Source organism: Corvus moneduloides, chromosome 6, assembly GCF_009650955.1.
Source record: "Corvus moneduloides isolate bCorMon1 chromosome 6, bCorMon1.pri, whole genome shotgun sequence".
Taxonomy (NCBI): domain Eukaryota; kingdom Metazoa; phylum Chordata; class Aves; order Passeriformes; family Corvidae; genus Corvus; species Corvus moneduloides.
Window position 1 is genome coordinate 58,562,156 of NC_045481.1, and position 27,839 is coordinate 58,589,994.

The 27,839-nt window shown below is 43.8% G+C and overlaps 1 protein-coding gene across 1 annotated transcript; it reads right to left on the bottom strand.

Annotated features, from left to right (window-relative positions):
• Positions 1–21,012: 21,012 nt before the first annotated feature.
• On the bottom strand, positions 21,013–25,506 carry FIBIN (fin bud initiation factor homolog). Its single transcript, XM_032112471.1, has one exon. The coding sequence runs from the start codon at positions 25,245–25,247 to the stop codon at positions 24,627–24,629; it is 621 nt and encodes a 206-aa protein (XP_031968362.1). The 5' UTR covers positions 25,248–25,506; the 3' UTR covers positions 21,013–24,626.
• Between the last annotated feature and the right edge of the window lie 2,333 nt (positions 25,507–27,839).

Genomic DNA, 27,839 nt, shown 5'->3' on the forward strand with positions numbered 1-27,839 from the left:
TTAAATGAAGCAACCTTACTGCACAATTCCTGCCTGCTGGATCTTCTCTCCTCCTCCTCCCCACGGTGATATACCCTAGGGCCCAGGCCTGCGGTAATATTTGGTGCTGCCTGACGTGATTTGCACTCTCTGACGTGTCCTACTGCTGCGAGCTAAGCCAAATTTTTCTATAGGTACGCTGTTCCCCTTCCCCCCCCGGGACCGAGAGGTCCAACGGGACTGAGAAATGGCGAACAGCGGCTCACAAACCGACCCTGTGGTACTGGTCTGGAAAGGTGTGTTTAGCATATTGCAAACCTCCATTCCTGAGAACTCAGTTCGGGAATTATTAGATTGGGCTACCTTAAAAGGGATTTCCATGGACAGAGATACTGCCCTGGACTTTGCCTTATGGCAGGAACTTGGCTGTGCTGTCTGGCATGGACTCCCGTTTGGGGGCCCATCAGTGTTAGAATTATACCAGACCTGGTGTTCGTTATTTATTCTGCTGACAGACCTCGACTGTGGCAGCAGAGCTGGCTCACCTATTTCGGTGATGAGTGACGGAGGAATGTCTGAGGAGGACCCTGCTGAACGGGCTTCCGGGGCAAATGATGGTGGATCTGGAAAAAACCCCCCGGCTCCACAGGCAGAGCCTGCGCCGGCTCACCCTGCACAATCGCAGGACTCTGCGGCCCCCAGGGACCTGCACCGGCAGAGGTGGGGGTGTCAGGGCAGCAGGAGGGCGTGCAGTATGCCTTGCCACTCAGCTCGGCGGCGGCCACTGCTTATCCAGGGCTGCAAATTAGCAGCTTAGCGAATTGGACCCCCAGAGCGGCTCCTAGCCCGGTTGCCTATGCACCAACAGAGCCAAAATGGCTCGGATGTCCCTTCTTAGCCGGCGTAGCGCCAGGCGTGCCTGCTCCGAGACTGCCTGGGTGTGGTCCGCCGCCCTCCTTGGCGCTGGACTGTTCTGCACCGCTGCAGAACCGAGCCATCGGCCTTTTAATACAACATCTGCCTTTGCTGACAGAGTTACCGAACATATCCCGGCAGCTGGGAGAATTGGTCAGCCTGCAAAAACAGCTGCTGCAGATAACAGAGGCACCCTGCCGTGCGGGGTGCGCCAGGCCCGCGCCACCAGCACCGCCCGCGCTGCCCACAGTAGCCGCGGCTCCAAACCAAGGAGCGGCATGGCCGGTGGCGAACCCGGAAGTGGCGCTGCCACGGGAAAACCCGGAAGTGGTGGCAGCCACGGAGCGGCAGCAGGGGGCAGCGGCACCGAATGCGGCTGGGGAGCGAGAAGCAGCAGCGGTTTCGGCAGCGGCACCGAGCGCGGCCGCGGAGCAAGGGCCAGCGGCGGTGCCGGATGCGGCTGCAGCGCAAGGGCCAGCGACGGTGCCAAACGCTGCTGCGGAGCAAGAGATGAGCGCCGTGCTGGGCGCGGCTGTAGCCCCAGAGATGGTGGCAGCAGCTCCAGTACCGGTTCAGTTGGGACTGGCCGAGACGGCATCCCGTAAAGAAGCTGCTGTTGAAACTGCAGCGCAGCCAACTGCAGTCTGTGCTGTCTGTTCTGCCTCTAGCCCACCCAGCCAAAGTGCCCCTCTCCGTCCACCTCTGTTCGCTCCCAGTGTCTCAGAGTTGCCTTTGCCTGATGACTCATCATTGGGAAGTGAGGCAGATGAGGTTCTGGCCCCAGGTTGTAAGGCAGCTGTAGCCAGGCGGCGAAGGAAAAGGCTGCACTTGTCTCACCCCTGGACCTTTCAGGACTGCACGGTAACAGTGCGTCCGACCCACTACAATCGCTTCTTAGAGTCAGTTAAAATGCGAGCTTTGGAGGAGGGTGACTGGAGGTTATTAGAAACACTTGGAATGTCAAGTAGATTTGAGGATTCTGGGGGTAATCGAGAAGCTGTTACACTCCATCCACAGGCTGTGCCAGAAGTTCAGGATGGTAGTGACTCCCCAAAAGGGAAGATCCAAGCTTTCCTAGTGTATAAGGCTCTCCCAAATTCAGGCGAGCACGATAAGCATGAGGTAATTGCTTGGAAGGTTGCCCAGGACCTCCAATCCAAGGTGGCACAATATGGGCTAGGTTCTGCTGAGGTTATGCAGATAATAAGAGTGATAAATACAGATTTACTTGCTCCATTTGATATCAGACACTTAGGTCAAATTCTATTTCAACCTGTACAATTTACAGTTTTTGAGAAAACCTGGAGAAAGCTGGCCGACAAGACTGCATTAGGGAATATGCAGCTCCCTGCTGCTGATCCTAGATGGACAGTGGGAATGGATGCTTTGATGGGGACTGGTCCCTTCTCTGATCCCAGTCTACAGGGTACTTTGTCCTCTAGCGTCCTGCATCAAGCTCAGCAGGTTGGCATGGCTGCCCTGTTGAAAACCATAGAGTTGTCTGCGCCTAGAAAGTGATATACTGAAATAGTTCAAGGGAAATCAGAGTCATTCCTCTCTTTTGTAGAGAAAGTTGCTGCTTCTCTCAAGAAGCAGGTTGAGCTTAAGAACAGCTTAAGACAGTTAGTGAGAGATAACACAAACAAGGAACGCAGAAAAATCATAGATGCCTTACCAGGGGACCCTGAGGTAACAGACATGGTCGAAGCCTGCGCTAAGGTGGGATCTGGGAACCAGAAAAGGCCTGCTTTGGCTGTGTTCCTGCAGCCTGTTCACGCATCTTCTGGTCGTGAACCAAAGCAACCAAAACAGGCGAAGAAACGGAAGTGGCCTAAGCCGAGCCAAAAAGAGAGCACACCGATCCCCCAGTGCAAGACGTGTGGCAGGCCAGGGCATTGCTCGGACTATTGTAGATCCCAGACTCATGCCGATGGTCGGCCTTTGTTGGGAAACTTCTGCCGGGGTGCAAGGAGGGGGAATTGCTCTCTGATGCAGTCGCTCCCCCAGAGAGTGGCACAGGTACAGGCACAGGCCTACTCAGCCACCCTAGAGACAGCACCCAGGGATCAGATGGTTTTGACTTCCATACCTCAGCCGCAGTCGTCTTAGACTCTAGCGGTATTTATAAAGTTCCCTTGGATGCATATGGACCCTTAGCCCAGGGATCCAGTGCAATGCTGGTGGGAAAACCTGACGTTGCCCAACAAGGAATCTTCGTGCACTCAGGAGTTATTGACGCTGACTTTAAAGGTCAGATTTGCGCTATGGTCTCCACGCAAAAACCCCCTGTAACTATTCCTGAAAAGACCTGCCTTGCTAAATTAGTGCCTTTTAAGTCTTGTGTCCCCAGGATAGAACAACAAACTCACGAAGATAATGGCAGTGGATCTACGGGACTTCCGCAGGCCTTCTGGACTGCAGACATCTCTGACCAAAGGCCACAGATGACATGTACCCTGGTCCTGCCGAACGCCCGTCCACCCTGGACTCAGCTTCGAGGTTTGATTGATATGGGTGCTGATGTAACTATCATCTCCTTCTCTGCATGGCCTCCCTCATGGCCTTTAGCCCCGGTGGGATCGGCCATCACAGGAGTAGGAGGAACCACACAGAGCTATTTAAGCGAACGGCCTGTGGTGGTGAAGGACTCAGAGGGGCACACAGCTACAATTAGGCCTTATGTCACTACCTCTTCCTTTAACCTTTGGGGACGGGACGTGTTGGCACCTTGGGGCGTACGGATTGGGACAAATTTTTAGCAGGGGTCACTGTGCGTAAGGGCGCACAGTATCCTACACTACCTTTGTGGTGGTTCATTAACACATCAATCTGAGTCAGACTTTGCTTAGTTAGTTGAATTAAGGGCTGTTATCATGGCTTTTCAATGATTCTCACAGGAACCTTTGAATTTGGTTACTGAAGCTGACTAGAAAAGCTTTGTATACAATTAATCACCTTACAGTACCACAAAATTCAAATAATCCTGTTATTCTGAATCATTTTCTCTCATTGCAGTCTGCAGGTGACATACAACTGCCCCGGGCAAAAGTCTGGGTATGGAATTTACTCACTAACCAGTGGGAAGGCCCTCATGAGCTTATAGTTTGGGGTTGTGGGTATGCTTGCGTTTCCACAGATACTGGGGTACGGTGGCTACCTTCAAAATGCATTCGCCCTGACCTACGGCACCAGAGGCAGAACAGGCAACCTCCAACTGATGACTAGAACGCCAACCATCCAAATGGCAATCAGAATGTAGATCATCAGCCTAATGACTCTTCTGATGATGACCAGGATATCAACCATCAGGCAGATGGTCCTTCTACAAGCAGAGACTGGGATGGTCCTTCCACAAGCAGAGACTGAACTTTAAATTTCTTGTTATGGAGTCAGATAGTTAAAGCCTCAAGGACATATTTCGAATTAATAACTGATGTAAATTTCTACTTAGGATTAATAGTTGAGTTGTTCTCTTATCAAACAAAAAGGGGGAATTGTAGATACAAAAATGCTGCTAGCAAGGATTTTCTTACTATTTTCTAAGCCTGTGAGAGACTTTTCTCTCTCACAGAAGAGGTAGCAGAGTATGTAAACAACCAAGCCACCTGCAACTTTGAAAAGTCTTGTTTATCCATTTTGACAATGGATGTTTTAGGAGTTTAGCCAATCACCCCAAGGGGTGGCTGATCCTTTGTCCAATTAGACTATGAAGAAAAAAGTCTATAAAAGAGTTTGTAAAATAATTAAATGAAGCAATCTTACTGCACAATTCCTGCCTGCTGGATCTTCTCTCCTCCTCCTCCCTATGGCTGCAGGACATGGTGATATACCCTAGGGCCCAGGCCTGCGGTAATACTTAGGCAGCTTAACTCATAGTCCAAAGTTCTGGTCAGGAGGCATATTCAGGAAGAGGTGGACTTTGGTGGTTGCAGTTTCTTTATACAGTTTTGCCATAAAGAGCAAGAAGTCCTGCATGAGAATATTTAAGCCCTTAGCCATAACATTTCAGTCTCTCACAAAAAGACACCTTGAAATGAATTCTACAAACCAAAAGTAGGAGCTACTACCAGCCATGTTCCAAACCTAAAGCTTAACCCCTGCTGTGGATACTATGGAATAGAAAACACAGGATCCACCTCCCTGCAAGGAAAAGCTTTGTAAACATGACTTTAGCAATGGCAACAGAGTTCTGTTAGAGTTCCTTTCTCCTTTCACAGCCAGACTGCTTTCTATAGATACACTCTTATTTAAAGCCAGCTGCACACTGTACTGCACAGAAAGAAGATGTATCCAGATCCTAAAATTAGGAAAGTTCTGGTCTAATGTTTTTCTTATTCAGAAAAATTCAGGGGAGGCTCCCTGAATATATAAGTCATTACAAATGTATTTTAATAGACTTTAACAACTTCAAATATTGCATATTTTTAAAGTATCTTTTCTTTTTATTCTTAAACTCACAGGGCAAAATATTGATGCTACCAGGACCAAATTCTCACCAGTTGTCTTTGTGCATAAAAGATGTCCTGGACTTCAGTATTTTGACTCACAAAGGCCTATTGGAGTTATCAGATGGGTTTTTTAATATTTTCCTTTGCTACAGTTTAAAACTAGGTTACCCTTGGGTCTCCATTTGTTTTTATTTCATTTGATTGAGTATAGCACAGCAGAATACTGGTTTTTTTCTTTCTTGTGTTTGTAAACAGTAGTCCTATTGGAACCCAGTAATTACTAACCCTCACCTGCAATGCAGTACAGCTAGTTTTGTGCATACAGACTTAAAACATCTTTTATCCCAAACTGGGTTTATATCCAGATTGAATATATTTTCTTTTATACAAATGTGTACATAAATATACATATGTCAATATATATGTGTGTATTTCTACCATACTGCAATTTTCCTTTGAACTGTAAAAATATTTATACTGCAAGACTGGCTGCAGTGTCCTTCTGAGATTTCTTGGACAAAGTTTTACTATGTATGACTGCAAAGTTGTGTTATGCTCCAGGGTTTAAAAAAAAAAAAAAAAGACCATTCCAACCTGCCATAAACTTTTGATACATTAGTACTCATTTCAGGATAGTTCTCTGTTCAAGGTTAGCAGTTTACCTTGATGCCTGAGATGGCCACCTAAAAACAGAGACTAGAAAAGAATAAGGGAATAAAGGTAGGTATTTATTTGACGGGCCTTCAAGGTACACCTTGGGCAGTCAAAAGGCTACACCCAAGATGGACCCTGGGTCATGAGTTCTTCACGCTTTTATAAGTTTGGTACATTTGCATATCAAGGTTAATTGTCCAATTATAACCTCAGTTCATAATGTAATTACCCCAAGTTTACCCCACTTCAGAGGATTTTTGTTTACACATTTTGGGGCCTGGTGTACTTGATGTGGAAACCTAGAGAGGTTTGTTATGTCTAAACAGCATGAGAGAACAGTAGTTAACAGGCCACAAGAAACTTCAGAGTTACACACTAGAAAGTACAGGATTTGAAAAATATGAAAGTTAAAACTTAAGGCATCAACCTGATGGTAATGAGTCGCATTCCCTGACACCTGGACAATGCTGAATTGTCCAGCACAAAGCATGGTACTCACATCCACCTGAATTTAAGTACCTGAGCAACAAAAATGGTCGAATCAAATTATTCCACCTATCTTTCAATGTATAAGGAATTCTAGAACAAAGCACTCTTCCCAGAACCAACCACCCAGTTCCTTTGGGTACAGGGATGCTTTTCTCTGTGTACTAAATATAGTAGGTACTCCTGTAGGTATCTGTTTAAGACAAGACCATGAGAACCAGAATTTGCTTTAGAAGTTTAAGGCCACCAGGAAGCTTCTCCAGCTTACTAAATGGGGGAAGCAGGAGAAATCTAAAGGTCTGGATATATATATTAAACCCACCTAAGTATTTAATTTCAAATTTTCTCCATAATGTATTTCATACATTCATTACATTCATCTATCCAGTAGTCCACATACTGGTTTTGTACACAAATTTCTCATCTTATGTAAGTGGATCGCCAAATAATTTTAGTATTATTCACATGCTTAGTGTTTAACCTAAGCAAAGGCTCTTCTTTAGCATGGTGGTTATAACTACCTGGATTTTGTATGTGGACATTCTATAAATATTTTTCTTCAAAATGTCAAAACAAGGGACTGGAAAAAATATTAAAGCCTTTACTTTCTGAATGTCTAAAAGGGAAGATTCATCACTAAATTTGAAGCCTTATGTGAAGCTTGCCAGATTTAAAGGGCTTCTAGACATCTCCTATTTTACCATTCAATTAAGAAATCTAAACTTGCTTCTAAAAGATTCCAAATACACTAGTGGTAGTAGAAAGTCACATTTTTTATGTCAAGAAACTGAAGTGAGTTTAGTGTCTTTCTATGACAAATGTCACTTAATTGGTATTTGTTCATCTGGTAGTAGGTAACTTAGTCACACAAAATGCCTGTTAAGCTGTAAAGAGCCTATTTATTTTTCATTTGTCTCCACACTGATTGTCAGAGGCATGTGGAGGAGGGGTAGTACGTGTGCCACTTGCAGGAGGCAACTAAGAGAAGATGGGAGAAATCCTTGTCTCTGAGGAGACTTCACCGGGCAACCATTTCATGTCTCATATGGGACAGGCAGTCAGCAGAGGAACCAAAGACACTGTACCCTCCAGAGAAGTTCTCCTATCAGATGGCAAATGGTCTCCACCAATGGACTGCAGTGGAAGGCGGGACTGGGCCAATGGTCTCCTGTCAGCAGGCAGACTTTAGGAGGGGTCAGGGGGCATAAAAATAACTGCGTCACAAGCTCTGGGGTTTTATGGCTTTGGCTTTTTGAGTCTTGCCTTTTTGGGGCGTTTTTGAGTCAGGGCTTTTTGAGTCTTGTGTTTTTGCTCTGGCTCAAGCCTGCTGAGGTCTGTTTTTTGCCCTGGCCCTAGCCTGTTTTTTGTCCCTTTTGCCCTGGCTCCAGCCTGCCTTCTGGCTCTTCTGCCCTCGCTGGCCCTTGCTGGTCCTCGCGTACTTGCCTTCCCTCTCGCTGGGCACTTGGCGGGAAACTAGCTGACCTCCGAGCCTTGTGTGTAGCCTGTGTCCTGCCCTACCTCTTTGCCTGTCCCACCCACCGCCTGTCCTGCCTCCCTGTGTCCCTGACCAATGCCCTGCCTGCTTCATTCATGTGTTCCTGCCTGAGCCACCTGCATCCAACCCTGCCTGCCTCCGATCCAGCCCACTGCCGCGATCCCCACTGTGATCCTGTCCAGGGTCGTGCACCTCCTGCCCGATCCCCACTCACCACGTGTCCAGCTGCCCGTCACCGAGGGGCCGCTGAAGAGCCGCGCAGGCTCTCCGGCAGGCAGCGTGCACACACCCTCTGCCGCTCGGATGTCGATGGCACTCCCCAACCCCCTGGTGGTAACGCCCGCTTTTTCTCTTTGTCTCCCCTCTCTGCCCCCCCACCCATCCTTCTCCATTTTCCTTCCTCATTTTCTGTCTTTTCTAGTCCTCTTTAGCAAGGCAACTTTTTTTCATTACCAATACAGGGCTCTCAGATACAATGTTGTCTCATTTTACTTAATTTCATCCTAGACCATCTGTTCTAAAAGAACTCCTCACAGTTCCCCACAGTGGAATGCAACACAAGCAGAATGTCTTCTAATTCCGTGACAGGGGAGGGTTTGTAAATGCTTTGGAACAAAAGGTTAACTTCAAAGAAACAGATGCAACCAATCCTCACAGGCACAATTTCCAGATTAAAAGTAAAATGTGGGAGCTACTGAGGTGAGGTACATGCAATTTAAGTTACGATGGGAAAGGCTGTAAGCCAATGGAAATTTTCACTTCTGCTTGGATGTGAGAGGCTTTTACAGTTGTGTTCAACTCACCTAACTTCAGACATGTAGCATCATGACTTATGCCCAAACATCAGACAGACCAGCCCCAATACTCCTAAATGACCAGGCATATTTGGGTCACAATTCAGCCAACCTTTTCAGAAACCTACTTTAGGAGACAAACCAAACTCTTTTTTCCTCTCCACTGAGTACAAAGAGAGTCTCAGTGACTAGCTCCAACATGGATGTTCACGCTGCTTACACTTCAGCAAGACTACTTTTCATGGCATTAATTTTATGATTCACTGATGCTTTTATTTACTGATACCCTTTGCTATGTACAATTCACTAAACTGCTGGGAGAATCACAAATGGTGCCAGCCCTAGACTTTACTGGTGACAGAAAAAGCCTACACTGCTGTCCATGATGCCCCTGTTCCACAAGGCTGTAGTTTTTGGACTCATCAGACAAACCTACTCTTAGTCATAAAGTACTTGCTTGAAATATTTTCAGTCCTAAGAGCCAGAATCTGAAAGACCCGCTGCATCTCACAGAGATAGGGGAGGATCTCCTTCATAGGCTGCAACAGGAGCATTTGATATCTTCAGGACAGAAAATTATTGCATTGGACACTTTTCAATATTAATAAAAATCATTGTATGTGGCTTTTGAAATATGTGAATCTACTTGGTTCACTGCCCCAAACATATTCAGCTCTTTCATTTATGTCTGCTTACTGAAGTCAATGAACTTGTAACTGCATACCACCACTGCTAATTAGGAGAGAATTGGGCACTCAAGCTTTGGTGTTACTCAGTTTGCTGGTTATGCAAGAGGAAGTGTGAAAATTATTATAACAAAAGTATTTCCCTTGTGGTAAAGTTAAGTATTTATTATTTAAATACACTGTAGTGTTTGCATTAGACTTCTGTTTCCGTCTTCACTGTAAAGGAATTCTTCGGGTTACTCACTTGCCAAGAGAAATCCTGTAACAATAACAAGGCTGCTGTTATTTTCCTTGAGTTATTCATATCATAGTGTTACTGTTAAAACGAAAACCCAGTTCAGAGTGACTAAAAATATTTGCTACAAAATGCCTTCTGGATATTTTTCTACTTAGATACAGAAATTGAATAGATCTGCAAGTCTAGGGTTTTTTTACACACAGCACCAGAGCAGAAGCTTTTCCTTTCAAGATTTTTTCTGATTTGCATGAGTGGAGTGGTAAGAGTATTCTGGGTTGTTCTGCACAGAGGCCACCCAGCATGTCTTCACTGCTCTACTTCAATAAAGCATTTCACAACAACCAAGGATTGGTCACTACTTGTACTACAGTGCTCAAGCTTCCTCGGTGGGACCTGTGTGCCAGGTGGTTGTCAGGCACATAGTACTCTCTCAGCTGCACCATGCCAAGACACAATATCTAGTCTCTCTGACTGTCCCTGGCCTAATGGTAGTGAGGACACAAAAGAATCAGATATAGAAGACCTAACTCAATCAGTAGCACAATAGTGGAAAATAGGAAATCAGATGTTTGGTACTGGGAATGGGACCTATAGGGTATGCAGAGACAATGCCTATAAATGGCTTCTTAAAGGATGGTTTAGTTCCTGTTTTCAAGCAATATTAATGCCTCCCCTCATGGTACTTTGGCAAAATCCACAATAAGTGTTAGGGCCGAGAGCACATCTTCCACCCAGGGAATGCAGGATGATCTGCAATAAACCCCTTTGATTTCAGAAAGCAAAAGATTATAGTTCACACTATGCCCCATGTGCTCTACCTTGTCCTGTGAGTTTAACAAGCTAAATAGATTATTAGAAATGGCAATGATGCTATTTAAGTATTAAATAGCACATCCTAACAAACACGAATGGCGGCTCTACAGAACCGCATGGCCTTAGATTATCTGCTTGCTAGCCAAGGAGGAACATGTGTTGTTATAGGACAGGAGTGTTGCACTTATATCAATGATGGGTTTGAAGTCTAACAGTCAGGAATCACCTCAATAGAAAGAGCAGTAGAAGAGTGGCACAAAGAGGAAAATTCTTCTTGGTGGCATTGGCTTACTTCGTGGCTACCAAACTGGAGACTGATACAAAATGCTTTTGTGGCAGTCATTGTAATCATTGTAGTGTGTGTACTTGTTACAGCGGGGATACTGTAACATGATGTATCAAAACAGGAGCCCGTGGAAAAGAAATATATATAGACAGATTCTTGATAGGTGTTTCAGAGATGTTTATTTCTCCAGCCGCATGGCCTGGGCTCTGCCGAGGAACTCCTCCAGTCACGGGACCAAGGGTCCTTCTGCCCGCGCAGGGAACACAAACCAACCAATGGGAACGAGGCTGAGCAGGGACAGGGAAATCCCGTGTCTGTCCCCTCAGGGCCCCTCTCCCAGGGCTACATGGCAGGGGGAGGAGACCCCGACATTTCACCTGTTTATTTTTAACAAAAAAGATGTAAAACTTAACATTGAAAACAACAAGGACAGTTTCAAAACAAAACAAGCCACCCTCTTGAGTCTTTAAATGTCCAAACAGATTCTGTGGAACATCTTAAGGCTGACAGAAGGGAGACAGAACTCTCTGAGCGTGCTTTGTGGGGAAACTGAGGCAGGAGAGGGTTTAATTTCTTCCCTCCCCCTTTTCATCCCCCACTCGGCATTGGAAAGGGATTTTTGGGGAAACAATTGGCAAAGGTATGGTTTTGTGAGGGAAACCATGGATGAAAAAACGGATTGGGAATACACTGGGGGTAATAGGACATAGGGTAAAAGGGAACGGTGGGATTAGGAAAGGGAGACTGTAGGGGGGGCTTATAATGGAGATACTGTCTAACGTGTCATTTATAAAGTTGCTAGTTTGGCTTTTGCATGAGTTAATTATTTAAACTGTTACTGTGTTAAGGCTCATTGTTAATCCATAAGTGACCCCCTTCTGTTTACCACTACACATTTGTTGCTTACACCCTTTTGAAAGTTATTTGGTGTTTTACAAAAAGTTGAGGAATTGCAGTTGTTAACACTTATATTGAATTGAAAGGTTCCCTGTTTAAAAACTTGAGTTGTGTGTGTTAGTAATCATTTTTAAGACTCTCCCTCCAGGACCCTCAGCAGCCCATAAGTCAACATATTAAAGGCAACTGAGTCTCCTTCTGATAGTCAGTAACCTGCAACCACGGCAACCATGCATTTCAATTAGGAACTTTTCCTGCCAACAGAACAGCTTACCTCACTCCTTCAACAGCCCTTAGCAGCAAGCGAGCCACTGGATGAAAGAGCTGATGTCATGATTTTTTTATCCAATTACCTGAGGCCAGGAAGGCCGGACTATGGGTGGACTGTGGGTGTGTCTGGGAGGGACCAGAGAGTTTAAAAGGCTTCTACCCAAGCTGAAAAAACCTCTTTAGCACCTTCTTGACTTGCTTTGTGTCTTCTTGTGGTCTTGTCTCTCCTAGGACTAGCCTTGGAAGAGACCCAAAGCTGTGGCTGTCGGTCCTCCTACCTCTTTAGAGGCATAATTAATTAACTTGGGTTTTAGGCTAGCTGAAGCCACCACAGCTTTGATTGAGTTCTTGCTCTGAGGCTCCTGGCTGGTTCGGTCAAAGATCTCTTGATCCGGGTGCCCGGGCTTTTTCTAATTTTATTTTACAATTTTATTTTTGTACTGTTCCTGATTAAACCTTTGTTAAATAAATTACCTTTCTATGGTAATTTCAAGAGTTGCTGTTTTTTTTATAACACATGACTACGATTTTTAGCATATATACTGCCTTTTACAGGAACACCATCAAGCCCAGGGACCTTCAATGCTTGTAACCCTTTTCTACCTTGTATAATTTTGAATTCTACCACCTCTCCATCTCCCAAGCTTGGGATGCATTTTTCAGGGTTATTCTTTTTAATAGCAGTTCTATGCACGAATATGTCTTGCTGGTTGTCACATCTCGTTATAAAACCTTAATTTTTTTTAACATTATATCATTTTACTATTCCTAAAACCTTGGCTACAGTGATCTTTTCCTCTTTTGAGTGGCTGCTGTTTTCTGTCTTGCTGGGTTCTTGCTTTCTCTATCGCTTGCTCCTGTGTTGGAATTTCCAGGGCTGCTAGTGCTGCCAGGGCCGCCGAAGCTGCTCGTGCCTGCATGCTCTTCCCGGGGTCGCACTCGGGGCCGGGCCAGGCCGCGCCACTCAGTTCTCTGTGCGTCGCCTTCTCTGGTCACAGCTTTGCTGCCGCTGCCAGGTGCTGCATCTACGTCTCTGCTGGGCCCCCGAGTGATGACTCCTCCGCGTGTTTTGGCTGGGCGCGGCTCTGCTCCACTGCCGCCGCTGCCTGCCGCCGCCTGTGTGCCGCCCCTCTTGGTCGGGCGTTCATGGGGGTTGCTCCACCATGCACTGCGCAGGGCTGGGCAGGCACCACCGGGTCGCGCCGCTCCCGCCGCGCCTCGCTCTGCTGCCAACACTGCAGCTTGTGTGGCTCCGCCCACATGCGGGAACTGCCTCGCTGCTGCTCGGAGAGCGCTTGGTCCACGTGGCCGAGGCTGCACGGTCCCTGAGGCAGGCTTCCCTGCGCCAGGACACAGCTGACATTGCTCAACAGTCTCGGTAATTAAATAATATTCACGAAAATATTCTTCCATCGGCATATATTTTGACTCAAAAATTAACTGTGTCCAAACCGTGTTCCAAAAGTCTTTGGTAAGAATCAAATCCCAAGAAACATAGAAAAAGTTCTTAAACAACCATGCCAGGAAGTGTTTCAGTTCTTTTTGAGCTTGAATGAAGCTAAAATTTACAAATCGTTTTTCAAGAATCTTTTCAAGTTTAAGATAAATATCCATATGCGGCTCTGAGAGCCAAGAATCTTCCCACGGTTCCTCCATAGTTTAGATATGGAATAGCAAAACAAAATCAAGAAGAGGAATCCAAAGTTTCTAGGGTTTACTCACACACATCAGTTGCTTAGGGATCGGGGATCGTTCTGCTCGCAATTCCCCACCATTTGTTACAGTGGGGATACTGTAACATAATGTATCAAAACAGGAGCCCGTGGAAAAGAAATATATATAGACAGATTCTTGATATGTGTTTCAGAGATGTTTATTTCTCCAGCCGCATGGCCTGGGCTCTGCCGAGGAACTCCTCCAGTCACCGGACCGAGGGTCCTTGCCCGCGCAGGGGAACACAAAACAACCAATCGCGAACGAGGCTGAGCAGGGGCAGGGAAACCCCGTGTCTGTCCCCTCAGGGCCCCTCTCCCAGGGCTACATGGCAGGAGGAGGAGACCCTGACAAGTACTTGCTCGTATTATGATTCAATGTTATAGTTGTAACACTTTGTGCTGGAAAATGAAGCATTGAGATTTGCCTAAAAGAGAGATAGTCTCAAGAAAAGGGGTTGCTTGATAGTTGGACGGACAGTAGAAATTTTCAATTCCCCTTGAAGTTGCTAAACAGAGCTTAAAGACTAAGTAGCAAAATAGATAGAAGAATCTAAAAGTAGACGCACAGGATGCTCAATGTAGCTGGAACCAGTCGCTAAGCAGATAATTAGGAACATAGTGGCTTTTGTGGCAAAGCCATGTAACAAGAAGTAACAGTGCATGCCCGAAGACAAGTTCAAGGCAAGGTCATCTGCAACACTGGGGGCACTCAGGGAGTAGAACCATCAGAGACCCCTTTAGACGACGCTGTAGGACCACAAAAGAACTCCCAGTAAGAGGCAGATACATGCAAATTAGTTCTAGGAAAAGTGATGTTTGTGTATTAGCTAGGAAGTACATTGTAATGAATATGTATGAACATGATAGAATAAATACCTTGTTGTAAAGTTTCATGACATACCTGATTAGGGGAGATACCCTCTGAGTGTGTTCAGGACACTGAGAAAAAAGAATGCCTGCTTTCTAATGCTTCAAATTGTGTTAGAAAGTTTGTTTTCTGGATGAAATCGCCCCTGGTATCACAGTTGCCTAAATATAGCACGTGTAGTGCCTCTGGTTGCAAGGCTAGATTACATCACCTTGTATTCCAGCGTGCCAGTGTCTGCAGGAAAACACTTGTCTGATGCTTTACCTCACAAGCAAAGCAGCAAATATGTACCATAGAACCAGAAAACTCTGTGCACCCACATTCCTTCATGGCTGCATAGCACTGTGGAGACACTGCCTGAAGGGTCCCTGCTCAGGAGCCAGGCCGCAGCCTGACTGCGGTCCCGCTCCAGCCTTCCATCTCCTTACTGAGCGTAATGAGAGTACACAACGAGGGAGATAATTTGCGCAGGTAGCGACGTGCTTCCAGCGGAGGATGCACAGCCCCCTCTATCATGGGTGGGATTGGGCAAGATGTCCCGGCCGATACACCAGCTCTGACCCGCGGCGCCGCGCTCCCGGCCTCGGGCCCAGCTCCTCTCACCCGGGCGCCTGGCTGCCCCCGCGGCGGGGCGGGGCGGGGCAGGGCGCGCCTCGACTCGACGGAGCTGGGCAGGCCCAGGCCCGGGTGGGGTGGGGCTGGTGGCTTCGGCTCTTACGTGCGTAGTACTCCCCTGGGAGTTTGGCCTCCCTTTTGAGTTAAGGGAGATCTTTTATGCATTATTTATCACCTGAGGAACACACCGGAGGCCAGGGCTTTGTTATCCCTGCTATCACCACACTGACTTTGCAGTTACAGATGGATTTTAGAAGGCCTTGGGCCTGGATTTGGGCATGAAGGGTGGAAAACTCATTTCCTGTGGCTACTTCTTCCCTGTGTGTAACAAACCTTTCCCAACCACTTCAGGCTCCTGGGACGGAGAGGGAGTGGTGGTGGTGGTGGTAGTGTGTGGAAAGAAAAAAATAACCTGGGGTTTTAAATACCAGATGAAACCTACAATAAACATCACCAAATAGAGATGGCCTTTTATGAACAATATTGAATAGGACTATGGTCAAACAGAGCCTTTGCTGTGGCACAAAACATCCCTCCTTCTTCAGATGGAGCCACTTTTTTCTGGACCCTCCAAGTTAATGGGGCAGATTTGCATTAGACCAGCAGGACCAGGGCAGTGATCATCCCTCCAAAGTTTGCACTGGTGAGGCCACAGACACTCAAATCCTGGGTTCAGTTTGGGGCCCCTCACAATAAGAAAGACATTGAGGTGCTCAAGCATGTCCGGAGAAGGGAATGGAGCTGCTGAAGGATCTGGAGCGCAAATCTGATGACAACCAGCTGAGGGAGCTGAAGGGAATCAGCCTGGGAAAAAGGAGACTTGAGAGGGACTCTTGAGAGGGACACTCTCTACAACCACCTGAAAAGAGAGTGCAGTCAGCTGGGGGTCAGTCTCATCTCCCATGTAATAACCAATAGGACAAGAGAAAATGGCCTCAGATTGTGCCAGGGGAAGTTTAGATTGGATATTAGGAAAAATTTTTTCACCGAAAGTGTAGTCAAGCATTGGAACAGGCTGCTCAGAGAAGTAGTGGAATCACCAGCCCTGGAGATATTTAAAAGTCATATACATATTTGGCTTAGGGACACAGCTTAGTGGTGGACTGGGCAGTGCTGGGTTAACAGTTGACTCAATGATGGCAGAGGTCTTTTTCAACCTAAATGATTCTATGACTCTATGAGGTAATTTTACTGCCAAACAAATCTTCTGAGCAGTAAGCTCATACGAAGACAAGTGAGCTCCTTGGGAACAAATCTTAAAACAACATTAATACACCCTCATTGTTTTGTGCCTGATATCTTCTGGCTGGCAAATATATTAATGCTGCATTTATTTGATCAATGTGTTTCTTGTGGTTGAAGGGATGGAGGTTCTAACAGAGAGAAATACGACTTGTGTAGTTGAAGGCTATAGGAGAAGGTTTCACGAAGGATGTCTGGACTTCAGGCGGCTCTCTTGAAAGCTGTTTATTGCACAGGCGAAGTTACAGCATTTCAGGGAGTGGGTATCCAGAGTCAGCCCTACAGTGTCAGCTACAGCTTGTAGGCATACCTGAAACCGCTTTCTGTTCAAGTTACGAAGCATCTTATACTTTTCTTTGCAGAGTATCTTAGTACGTAACAACCAATAAGCACCATACGCAATACCTTTACATTTGCCTATAGCCTATCATAGCTACTACCATTACCATATTATAGTCATTATTATCCAATCACAAGAGTAAGTAAGTTACAATTTAAGCTTACAGTGGAAAATTCTCAGACCTCTCTTCTTCTTCCTACATCAACATTTCTTGTTTGCCTGCAATATCTCTCTTTTTGGTAAAAACATGTTTTCTGTTTACTTACGCTCTTCTTGAGACTTATTTACTTGGTGAAAAACATGTCTTTGTTTGTAGTCACATACCTTTGTCCTATTCATAAAAATCTCCTTCCAACTCATCTCCAACCTTTGCCTTCTCAGTTATTCAGTGGTCAGTGTTTCAGCAAAACATCTTTTACTCTGTATCAAAAGTTGCTTTCATTTCTATCTCATCCTCAGTTTCTACATTCAGAGATCTTTCTGCTAAGCCTACATATCTGTGAAACTTTCTTACCAAACTTTCATCCTCTCCAACAAAGGCAATGGCAGAACATTGCACCTACCGGTTTTCAGATGGAGTGGCCCATGTTGGTCTTCAAGTTTTTAGCTTTTATTGCACTGCAATCCCCACCTTCTTCAGTATGCATGGACTGGTGGCATGACTGCCATAAAAGATGAGGAAAATGGAAAAGGAAAACCTTTATTTGTCTCCAGATGGAAAGCTTTTCCCAGCTGTGCAAGAGGCACCTGCTCCACGAGACACTCACTGGCTGTATTGTGGTCTGCAAAGCATCCAGAAGAGTCCCGGTGCTTCAGTGTAACCCATAAAGAGAAAACCTTAATGTAAATTTTGCCTAGTCAGCATTTTTCAAAGACAGTAAAGCATTGTTGGAGATGGAAAGTTGGCTAGTTGGATGGGAAGAAGTACATGCCAAAGTGAAAATATTCAATGACTCTTTAGAAACATTTCGGCACTTAAAAAGACTGAGTATACATCTAATAGGAAATGAAGTATTTGTGTTGGTAATTATAATTTAACATCTTCAATAAAAAACAACCCTCACATGCCAAGGCAGTGCTAGTAATATATGGAGTTGGATGCATTACTTTCTTTTAAGGGAAAGATTAGTAGGAATTAATTGCTTCCAAATTAGGTCCCAAATCCATTTTTTCAGCTTTCTTTCACATTCTTGCCTTGGTTTTTTTTCTGTTTTCTCTGTGGAATACATACATTTTTGGTTGTCATGGTTGTCTTCTGGTTTTTTTATTAATTCTTTCTAAGAACTAATATATACTTCCCACCTCCCCATTTAAATACATAATTTGAAACCAGGAGCTTGAAAATTCTAAATTATTTTCTAGGTTTGATAGACTGGATGTCTGGTAGATAATTCATAATCCTTTCATAAATACTGTTTACAAATGGCTTTATTTCTTTATTCCAGAGGTTTTGTAACTCTTTATTATCTTTATCTAAAGATAATAAGGAGAATTATTTACCTGCAGATTTTTATATGGAGCATGTATCTTATTCCTTGTCTCAATCACTAGTCTGCAAGTAGTAACTCCTAGAAAAGAGCAGGATGAACATCTTGCCTATGCTGAATGTAGATTATTGCTTGAGAATCCACATTTCACCTTCCTGACTCTTACGCTGTTGACTTTGCAACACAGTACCTTAACACTAGGTTTCTCAATTATTTTTGCTTCTTTGTTTTCTTTTAGAAAAAGTACACATTAAATGCATACTGGGTGAAAGAAAATGTTTATATTGTACGCATTTATAATTTGTTTTGTTTTTATTAAATGGAGAAAAAATGAATATTTTTTCAAGTGTCTAAATAATACAAATATAGGCTTTTAGTGAGTGAAATCTGTTATTAACATAAGCTACATATATAAGCATACATATAAATCCCGGTCAGGCTGGAAAAAAAGAACCAAAAGTAATTTAATTTGGACCTTAGGAAGAAAAGTTGTACATATACCAAGAATAGAAATTTCTTCTTCTCCAGTCAAAAGGGGAACATACTGAAGTATTATAAGCATAAAGGGTGTAAGAAGTCTCATTTGGTAACAGGAGCACTCCAAGGTGTTTGCAAGGCTGGGTCTCTATTTTTACAAAGAGTGCTATATAATATAGAAGTGGAAAAGTATCCTATCCAAGTGGAAATAAAACCAAACTGCCTTTAAGATGACATAACAGCAAAATCTAAATCATTAATGCTGTGCTTGTATTTGTTGTGTTGCTGTAAAAGAATTTTTAAAGAGGCATATCAGAATATATAATGAAAATTTCAATCTGCAGTATATTTATGTGCCTTTCTACTGTCACAACATCATTTTGCTTAATCCTGTAGTGCCAGATCAGTTCACTAATTCTCTTTGGGCTTTACTCTGTCACTATCACTCATACAGGGATGTACCATGGGGGTTTTGCCACAGGTCTCCATATGACTACTAGTCTTTGCAGTAGGTTACTGTGACATAAATATCAGTTTGGCAATTAGTAGGTAAAGGGCATTGCAAAATTTAAAGTCACAGGGTAACATACAAAGAGCAAACATCCTAGGAATCAAACTCTGCTTGCTACCCTGACATGATAGTAAAAGGCTACAACCTAGACCAGTATTCCCAGTGGAGTCAGACATAACCAACAATAACAATATTTTCCTGGTTCTGTGAGCTGGAGCTCTGCACACATGCTAAGGGAGATAAAAGCAGCAACTTAGAGCAGGCCTGAGATGTATGTGCAGTGGGGCAGACTGAAATTTAGCTTAGAAGTGTAGAGGAGTTACTATTAAAGCCAGTGAGATGTGCAAGTAAATAAATACCTTGCAGCCTGCATATGGTTGTGGAATCAGATACAATGGAAAAGTGATTAGGATAGGAGCTATAAATCAATATATAAGTAGCACAAGGGGATGCCTGACTTTTTGAAAAACCTAATTGCCAAAGAAATGTTAGAAATGAAAACTGGGCCTGGATACAAATTAGCTTCTAGGGAAAATGAGCACACCATGAACTTCAGTTCATTTCTGATGTACACAGTCAGATTAATTCCTCTGCACTCATATAAGGAAAAAAAAAATCTGAGTGAGGTTTACCTCTTATTCATTTGCTCTTTTTTTCCTAGGGTTACTCTTCTGAAATGAGAGAGTATGTGAGATATTATTTAAAGTCACAAATCTAATAGCATCCTAACTTATATGATGATCCAGTTAAGAATTAACCTGCATTTTGTTGTGCCTCTGTTGGAATCCAGAGTAAAAAGTGTATTACTTTAATACAAATCTCAGATGAATAACATTAAATAAGAAACAAAATCATATTAATTAAAAAAGGACAAAGCCGGCTATTAAGAAAAATTGACTGCTCTTCATTAACAAAGAAGCTGTCCACACAGAAAGTGTAAAGGAAAGAATTCTTTATCATTACCCCAGAAAAGGCATAACAAGATCTTAGATAAATTCAGCTGAGAACCTAAAGCTAAAAGTCCACTGAATTAATTGTCGTGGACTAAAACCTAACACTAAAATGAAAATCATAGTCACATTATTTTTGAGAAGAGATAACAAGTAGACAGCAAAAACCATCTTGCAGTTTGGAGGGTGTCCAAATTATTAATGTAAATAATAGTATTTACACTATATACCAAATATATAATACCAAATGATTACTATTAATAATAGTAAATCTCTGTTATAACACTAAAACTACTCTATATTGGTAACTCCTGTCACAGGGAAAAATCTGCGGAGTGGAAAATGTATGGAAAATATGATGCAAGTACATAGCTCTTTTGGTCATCGTGCATTTCACAATATTCACATTATCCACTTCACTGGATGATGAATCCCTAAAACGACCTTCTCTAATGACTTTCCTCCTCCCCAAAGAAAGTTCAGACATGAACAATGACTACTGTACAGTTTCTAAGCACTTAAAAGGGGTGTACACAGTCTAAGGAAGGTTGTCATCTGAGAAAATATGATACTCTTGGCATTGTCTTTTCTTATGAAAGAATGTTAATAGCATGTTGGAGACTGCCAGCAATACCTCCCCAAGGTAAGGTAGTTTTCAAGGAGGAATGACTCTACACAGACACGAATGACTCCGTCCAAGTCACATCATTAAAAATGTAATGGTTATGGAGACCATATGTTTTCCTTGTTACAGAATTAGTCATTAAATTCTGCCTTTTCCAGTTATAAATTGATCTTATAGGCAGGATGACAACTCAATGAAGAAAATAAAATAAGCAGCTTTAGTCTCTTTATACACATATGTTCTAATAACAGCTTTTTTTAAAAGCATGTAGCACAGTCAGGTTTTTTTGCCAGTTTCACATATTATAGGAATGAAATACAGATCCACAAATTGAACAATTTTTTGCTAATGGCTCACCAAAAAAATTTAGGCAATAAAAAACAAATTCCCCAATGAACTGCAAGTAAAAATACATTTTAAAAGACAGAAAAATGACAGACTTTGAACCCACAGGATTACTTCAGACATAGTGGCTGTGAAATGCACTTCACTCAACAACACTTCAGTGTTAGTTGAAAACTTCTTTAATAATCACAAAATTGGTATTCAAGAAGCATGACCAAGAAACTGGTAAAGCAGCATGAAAACCATCTAAAGAAACAGACACACCAACAGTAATAGACACATCCGATAGAATTTCTCCACAAAATACACATTTTCTAGACAAGACTATAACCAGAGCTCTGTAGCTCACAAGGTTGTTTCTAGTGACTAAGCCAGGTATATTTTTTGCTTCTGAGGTTCACGTCTTGCCAAACTGCATTTGAGTAAATGACAACCTATATGAGCAACAATTTAGCTTCAGACAATTCATACAGCCCAGCTTGGCACACATAGGGTTTTTTAAAGGGTCACCAAGTTTTTGAAAGCTTCACTTGACCTCTCTTTGTGAGGATGGTCCTGAGTAAGTCAGCCTGTGAAACTGGAAATTGCAATTTTGAAATCCAGTTTGCACACTCTCCTCTGAATTCCTAGCCATTAACTTGGCACAAGGCAAGGACACTTTTCTTTCTCAAGCTTTTTTTAATGGTTTTGGGCATATTCTGAGTGCCTTCTGTTCTGCGTGTATCTGTGGATATGAGAATGTCCACATCAGAGCACTGCTTTCCAAAGTGAGCTACCTGGAGAGAAGTGGAGGTGAGTCCCTTAGTGCCTTGCTTTGACTCTAGTCATAGAATGCTTTGAGTGGGAAGGGACCTTAAAGATCATCTAATTCCAATCCACCTGCCTTAGGTGGAGACATCTTCCACTAGACCAGGTTGCTCAAAGCTCCATTTAGCCTGGCCTTGAACGCTTTCAAAGATAGAGCATCCACACCTTCTCTGGGCAACCTGTTCCTCTTGATGAAAAACTTAAGTATTAAGTAAGCTCTCTATGACTGTTCCAGCTGCAGCATTTTATTTTTCCCACAAAATTGTCTTTTGCTCTTCAATACCATCAACGCTTTAATAAATTCAGAAATAATGCATGTTTTGAAAATCGTCAGAAAATTACAAAAAAACCCCCACTGTCAGCTCAATTTTAGCTCAAACTTCTGCATTCTGAAAAAGAAAAAAGGAGTCTAATACCAATGCAATATTTTAACACAACGGGAGAATATAATGAGGATGATTGCTGTTACAATCATCCTTTTAAAGCTCTCTGCTTAGAAATCATCACCAAATTTTCAGTGATAAAAGGGCCTTTACTATTTGAAATAGGCTGTATGAAGCTCCAGATCCAGGGGATCTTCATACCTTCCAAACAATTAAGTTTTACCAGATAAAAAGCAAAAGCAGGACATTAATAAGATTGCAAAGAGTATTGCAATATAGTTTTCATAATTTTTAAAGAAAAAAATTGAATTTAAAACTTTAAACTGCTGAATATCACTAAGCATTCAGTTCTTGCAGGCAGCTCTATAAAAAACATTTAATGTATCAGCTCCGACTCAAAAATTATATATTTAACATATACATTTGCTTAGATTAGCCAAAATGATATAAATCAAATTCTAGTAGATTTAAATGTCCTAAAAGATTTTTGTATTGGCTTCAACAAATCCACATAAGATTGACCATTTTTATTAAATGTGTGAACTTATACATAGACTAGACTCAGATATCTTAATTTTCTTTTTGAAAGGAACATTTAAAGCCTTCCAAAATCAATGCTACTGAAGCAAAATCAGAGTTCTGTCATATTTCAAATATAAAAATGTTTATATTTTACTGAAACATAAAAAAGTGTCAGGATTTCATATTTATCATATGAAACATTAGTGTGGATTATAAAGTACCACAGTCTTGTTTCATTAGATGACAATTTACAGACTTATAATAACTTACCCACTGGGTGGTTTGCAGACTGAAATATAACTAAATGGGAGCAGGGTTGACAAGAACAGACCTCAAAAGTACATCAGCTTCTCTTCCAATGCCATGAGGTTGCTAAGTGTTTAAAAAGGCTTACAAACTCAAAAAAGTCTGCAAGCCCTTCTGTATTGTTTCTTTTAATGAAACTTGCTTACCTCATGAGTCTGTAAATTTTTGTTTTTACTAAAAAACAAGTTATTTCACTTGGCAGGGGCTACAAATTTGCAATTTTTTTCTGTAAAGACACACTTCAACAGAATGTTTTAAAATTAAGAATATCTTGGGAACTAATAACAAAAAAGTACTTTAACATTGTTTTCAATATTTACTACAACAACCTGTAAACTTTTTTCATCCAAACGCCTATTCTGCCTGCAGTATCTGTAACCTAATAGCCGCATTACCCTAAATTGTCAGTTAAATAGCAATGAGTCTAAAAAGCCAAATAAACCCCACCCTCCTTCCCACCAGGCACTTTTGCTATTGTCTAGAACCACAAGTAGTTTTATTAAAAACTTAGCTAGCAAAAGTACAATGTCACCAACAAAAAAAGTCACTATGCTTTCATGTCTTGCTTTAGAAATATGCTCCTGGCTCTCAAATCTGGGATCCAAAACTCTAATCACCACTAGGGCTCATTCTTTTTGCTATAAAAATCTCCACCAGCATTCTCAGGATCTGACATAAGCCTTTTTGGCTGCTTCTTAGGGTAATATAGATTAAAGTCACAGATAAGCAAGCCTGGAAGTACAAATCCTGCCAGAATAGTTACCATCTTTCTAAACGCAAATGAAAATCACAGCTCTATGTAGTGGAACAACGTTTAATGATCATATAATGCAAATCATTAGAAAGAAAGTTAATAGAGGGCCAGAGGTTTCACCCTGAAGGACTAACAACAAAAGCAATTTTAGCTACACAGGAGTCTGGAAGGAGCTGGCCAGCACCTCACTTCAACTACACTTAACGGCAGGTGAGCCACAGAAAAACAGGTGATATTAAAAAAACCAAACCCAACAGGGACTCAGAGAGAAAGCTTACGTCACTTTGCAACCAAAGATGAATAACAGAGGGTAGATTTTTGAATATGGGATATTAACTTAAACATACCTCGAACCTCCTGGTTTATAGAATTGCGCTATTTGTTTAGAAAGTAAAATAAATAAGGTTTTTCCATGAAGAATAATGTGTTTTGGTTGAGTTACTATCCCTGGAAGTGTTAAAAAATGAGTAAATGTAGCACTTCTCAATATGGTTTAGTGGGCGTGGTGGTATTCAGTCAAAGGTTGTACTTCATGATCTCGGAGGTCTTTTCCAACCTTAATGATTCTTGGGTTTGTCCAAGGAGGTGCTCCTTCCAGGCAGACGCCAGGGCTGTGCCTTCCGGGGGACTGGCGGTAGGGCTGGGGGTCTCTCTTGAAGCCGGTGGGGGGTCCAGGTTCAGCTGGGCCAGGGGCTCCTGCCGGGCACGGGGTCCCGTCTCAGGCGCGGAGATAGTCATTCTTGAGGCGACTGAGGCGGGCGCCGTGGCTGCGGACGGTGAGGGCCAGGAGGTCGTACTTGTCGCGCAGCCCGCTGGAGACGTGGCGAGTCTCGCGGAGAAGGGCGCGGGCGTGCAGCAGCAGCCCCAGGAAGCTGTCGCCCAGACGGGACTCCTCCCGGCCGCCCTGCTCCTGCCCCTGACGGAATTTGCCCTCCAGCTCGCTCAGAGAGCGGTCCGAGCTGGAGTAGGCGTCGCTGATCTGGGCGGACTCGCGGCGCAGGTAGGCACCGTAGCTCTCCTCCCCGTCCAGGTCGTAGGAGATGCTCCTGCCGATGCCTTCCAGTACCCGGCCCGCGTCCTCCACCTGCCGCCCCAACACCGTCAGCTCCTCTCGCAGGCTGAGCCCACCGCCCGCCGCCGCACCGCACCGCCGCTGCTCGCTCACCCGGAACAGCAGCTGGCACCGCTCGGGGTCGTCGTTCTCCTCGTAGTCCCCATCGGGGACGAAGTAGTGGTGCAGGCTCCCGTTGGACATCTCGGGATACAGCGGCCCCTCGAAGTACCCGCGGCAGAGGCTGCAGAGCCAGAACAGCCACAGCAGGCGCAGAGGGACCGGCATACTGCGGCCGACGGGCAGCCTAGGGCCGCCCGTGCCGCATGGATCTCCCCGGTGCTGCCGCTGCCTTCCCCGGCTCCGCTGCGGGCCGCCCGGGCCGAATACCTCAGCACGGCCGGAGAGCTGGCGGCTGTCTGTGGCTGGCTGCGCCGCGCCGCGCCGCTCTTAAAAGCCGGGCAGCCCCGCCGAGGGGGAAGCGGCGCCCGCGCCGCGCCAGGCAGGGAAGGGCCGGACCGGGCCCGGCCGCCCCCCGCCCCGGGCACCGGCCACAGGGCCCCAGCGAGCACCGCCCCCCGCATCGCCCCCGCGGGGGTGTCAGCCGCAGGGAGGGAGGGATACAAGTACACCTTTCTGCTCTTAATAAAGAGAACCCCCTAAACCTGACGTTGCTCCGGTCTGCTCTTCCTCCCGTTGTAAATTACTGCTTTGCTAACAGCCTGCTCAAACACGGCTTGGGACAGAGGGACTTCTCAGAGTTGCTCAGGCCGGATAGTTTGTCATTGATCAAAAACTAGGAAGGGAAAAAGATACAGGATCAAGTACAAAGTGTAAAACAATAAACCTTGATAGGGTAAGATGGGAAAAGGAAACAAAAAATTTGTTCTTAAACAAAATGTCAGATGTGTTTGAAGAAAACCCCATTACAGCGCATCCTGTGGGGCTGACTTTGTAAGAAGCATTTCTTTTTCATGAAACAATATTTTGGGTGAATCTAGTAGCAGAATGGTGGCAGGTTGAGCCATGCATGTAACTGTTAGAAATCTGTCTTTACCATTTTTGAGTTGTTAAATCAAGGTGAGATCACAAAAAGAAAGGGTCTATAAAGTTACCAACTCCTTTCACATCACCTTTTCTCTTTTATGGAAAAAATAGCTTCCTAGCAAAGATTATGCCAAATCCTGCAGTCATCCAGAGTTTGTGGGAGATTTGCATGCAACAATATTTATATTGCCTCTATAAACTAAATAAGTACTTTATCATCTTGACACTTTCTGCATGTTGTAAATAACTATGGTGCTGACAGTTAACTTTGTTGGGAAAATAGGCCAGACACTTAAGATGTATCTCTGCTTTTTTTACTATTACGCTGGGCATTGTAGATTAAAGCCTTATGAGGCTCAGGGGCCTTTGGGTCTACCATTTCTTATGCTGCCATCCCTTTAGATGCCTATAATTCAAATGCAGTCTCGACTCCCTTTCCTCACACCTTCCCTCATTCTCTAATCACAAGCTATCCTGTCTCTGGGCACACGTGAAGAAAATAGCTGCTGTAGAGACCAGTTGCTCATCTCAGGTTCAGGTGTACTGAGCTCCACAAGCTGCACCCTTCTTTGCTGACTGTTCCTTGAGAGGATTCAGGGAGGCATCTATTCCCATGTGTCTGGTAGATTCCTGGGAGCTCAGTGATGGGCTTAACTACATAGCCAGGCCCTTTACGGTAAGACACATAGCTACCAAGTGCAAGCTGTCACTTTAGTGTGGCCTTTAATATTTCATGATAACCTGTGATATCAATGTGCCTGGGCATTGACTTCAGAGGCTACTGAAGTACTTTACATAAGTACAGAAGGTCTTAAGTCTAACACCAAGAAACAAAAGCAAAAAATAAATCAATCAGTCAGACAACCAACAAAAAGCTAACCAGAGACAGCAAGAGTAATAACTGAAGACTTTACTTACTGAATTGATATAAAGTAGTCTCTGCAAGTTCTGGGGTCGTTTGAGACCACAAACATGGACAACTCAAGAAGAGCAATATTTGCAGTGTCCAGGCAGCTTCTCTTTACAGGCAACTTTCTGTTGAGAAGCCAGGCCAGACAAGCTATTGTAACACAAGCACACCACTCACTTGGAAACATTTTAAATTTGTAATTAAGTTCACAAAACACTCATATAGATAGGAATTAGGCTAAGGTACTGTGCTTCAGCTTTCTATAAAACGTTTAAAGCTTATTCAACTGAGGCTGTTTGGTATTTGTCCTTGGTCTGTGTTAGCCAACAGGGGCTACTTGAAACAATTCTATTCCCAGGATGCTCTTGTTTCACCTAATGTTTTGTTTGGATCCCAATTCTTTGCCAATCACACTACATGGTCTCCATCCATTTCCACCCAGGCTGGTATTACTGACAGCTGATGTGGCTGGTTGTAGTGGACTCTATTTTTGAGGTCTCCTCATGAAAGTACTGCATTGTAAATCATCCTGCTGTAGCTTTGTCAGCATAGTTATGCTTTCACCAGTGCCACAGAGGGTAAAAAAACAACTAGCTTTAGTAAATATTTTGTCTCTTTGTACATTTAGCGATTAAGAGGTGTATGCTGTTCCCTGCTGCAGTTGCTGACTCTCTGCCACTGCTCTTTTCAATCGAGCATGCTTTATTGAGGTTTAATTTAAATTTTATATCCAGATAGTCTCTCCCCAAGTAACACACTTGGAATGTCTGCTTTCGAATGAAGTCTGCAATTCGGGTTCTGCAGCCTTAGTGACTCAGTGGGCATAGCTTTTTTGGGATGCATCCAAGAAACAGATCTTCCTTGTGGCATGCCCCCATGAAGGCCCTCATTTAAATCCTGGTGTTGTCAAAAGACCCATTGAT

What these genes read in the sequence shown, in the direction of transcription:
- FIBIN (XM_032112471.1), bottom strand. Translation starts at nt 25,247, where the DNA reads ATGCCGGTCCCTCTGCGCCTGCTGTGGCTGTTCTGGCTCTGCAGCCTC.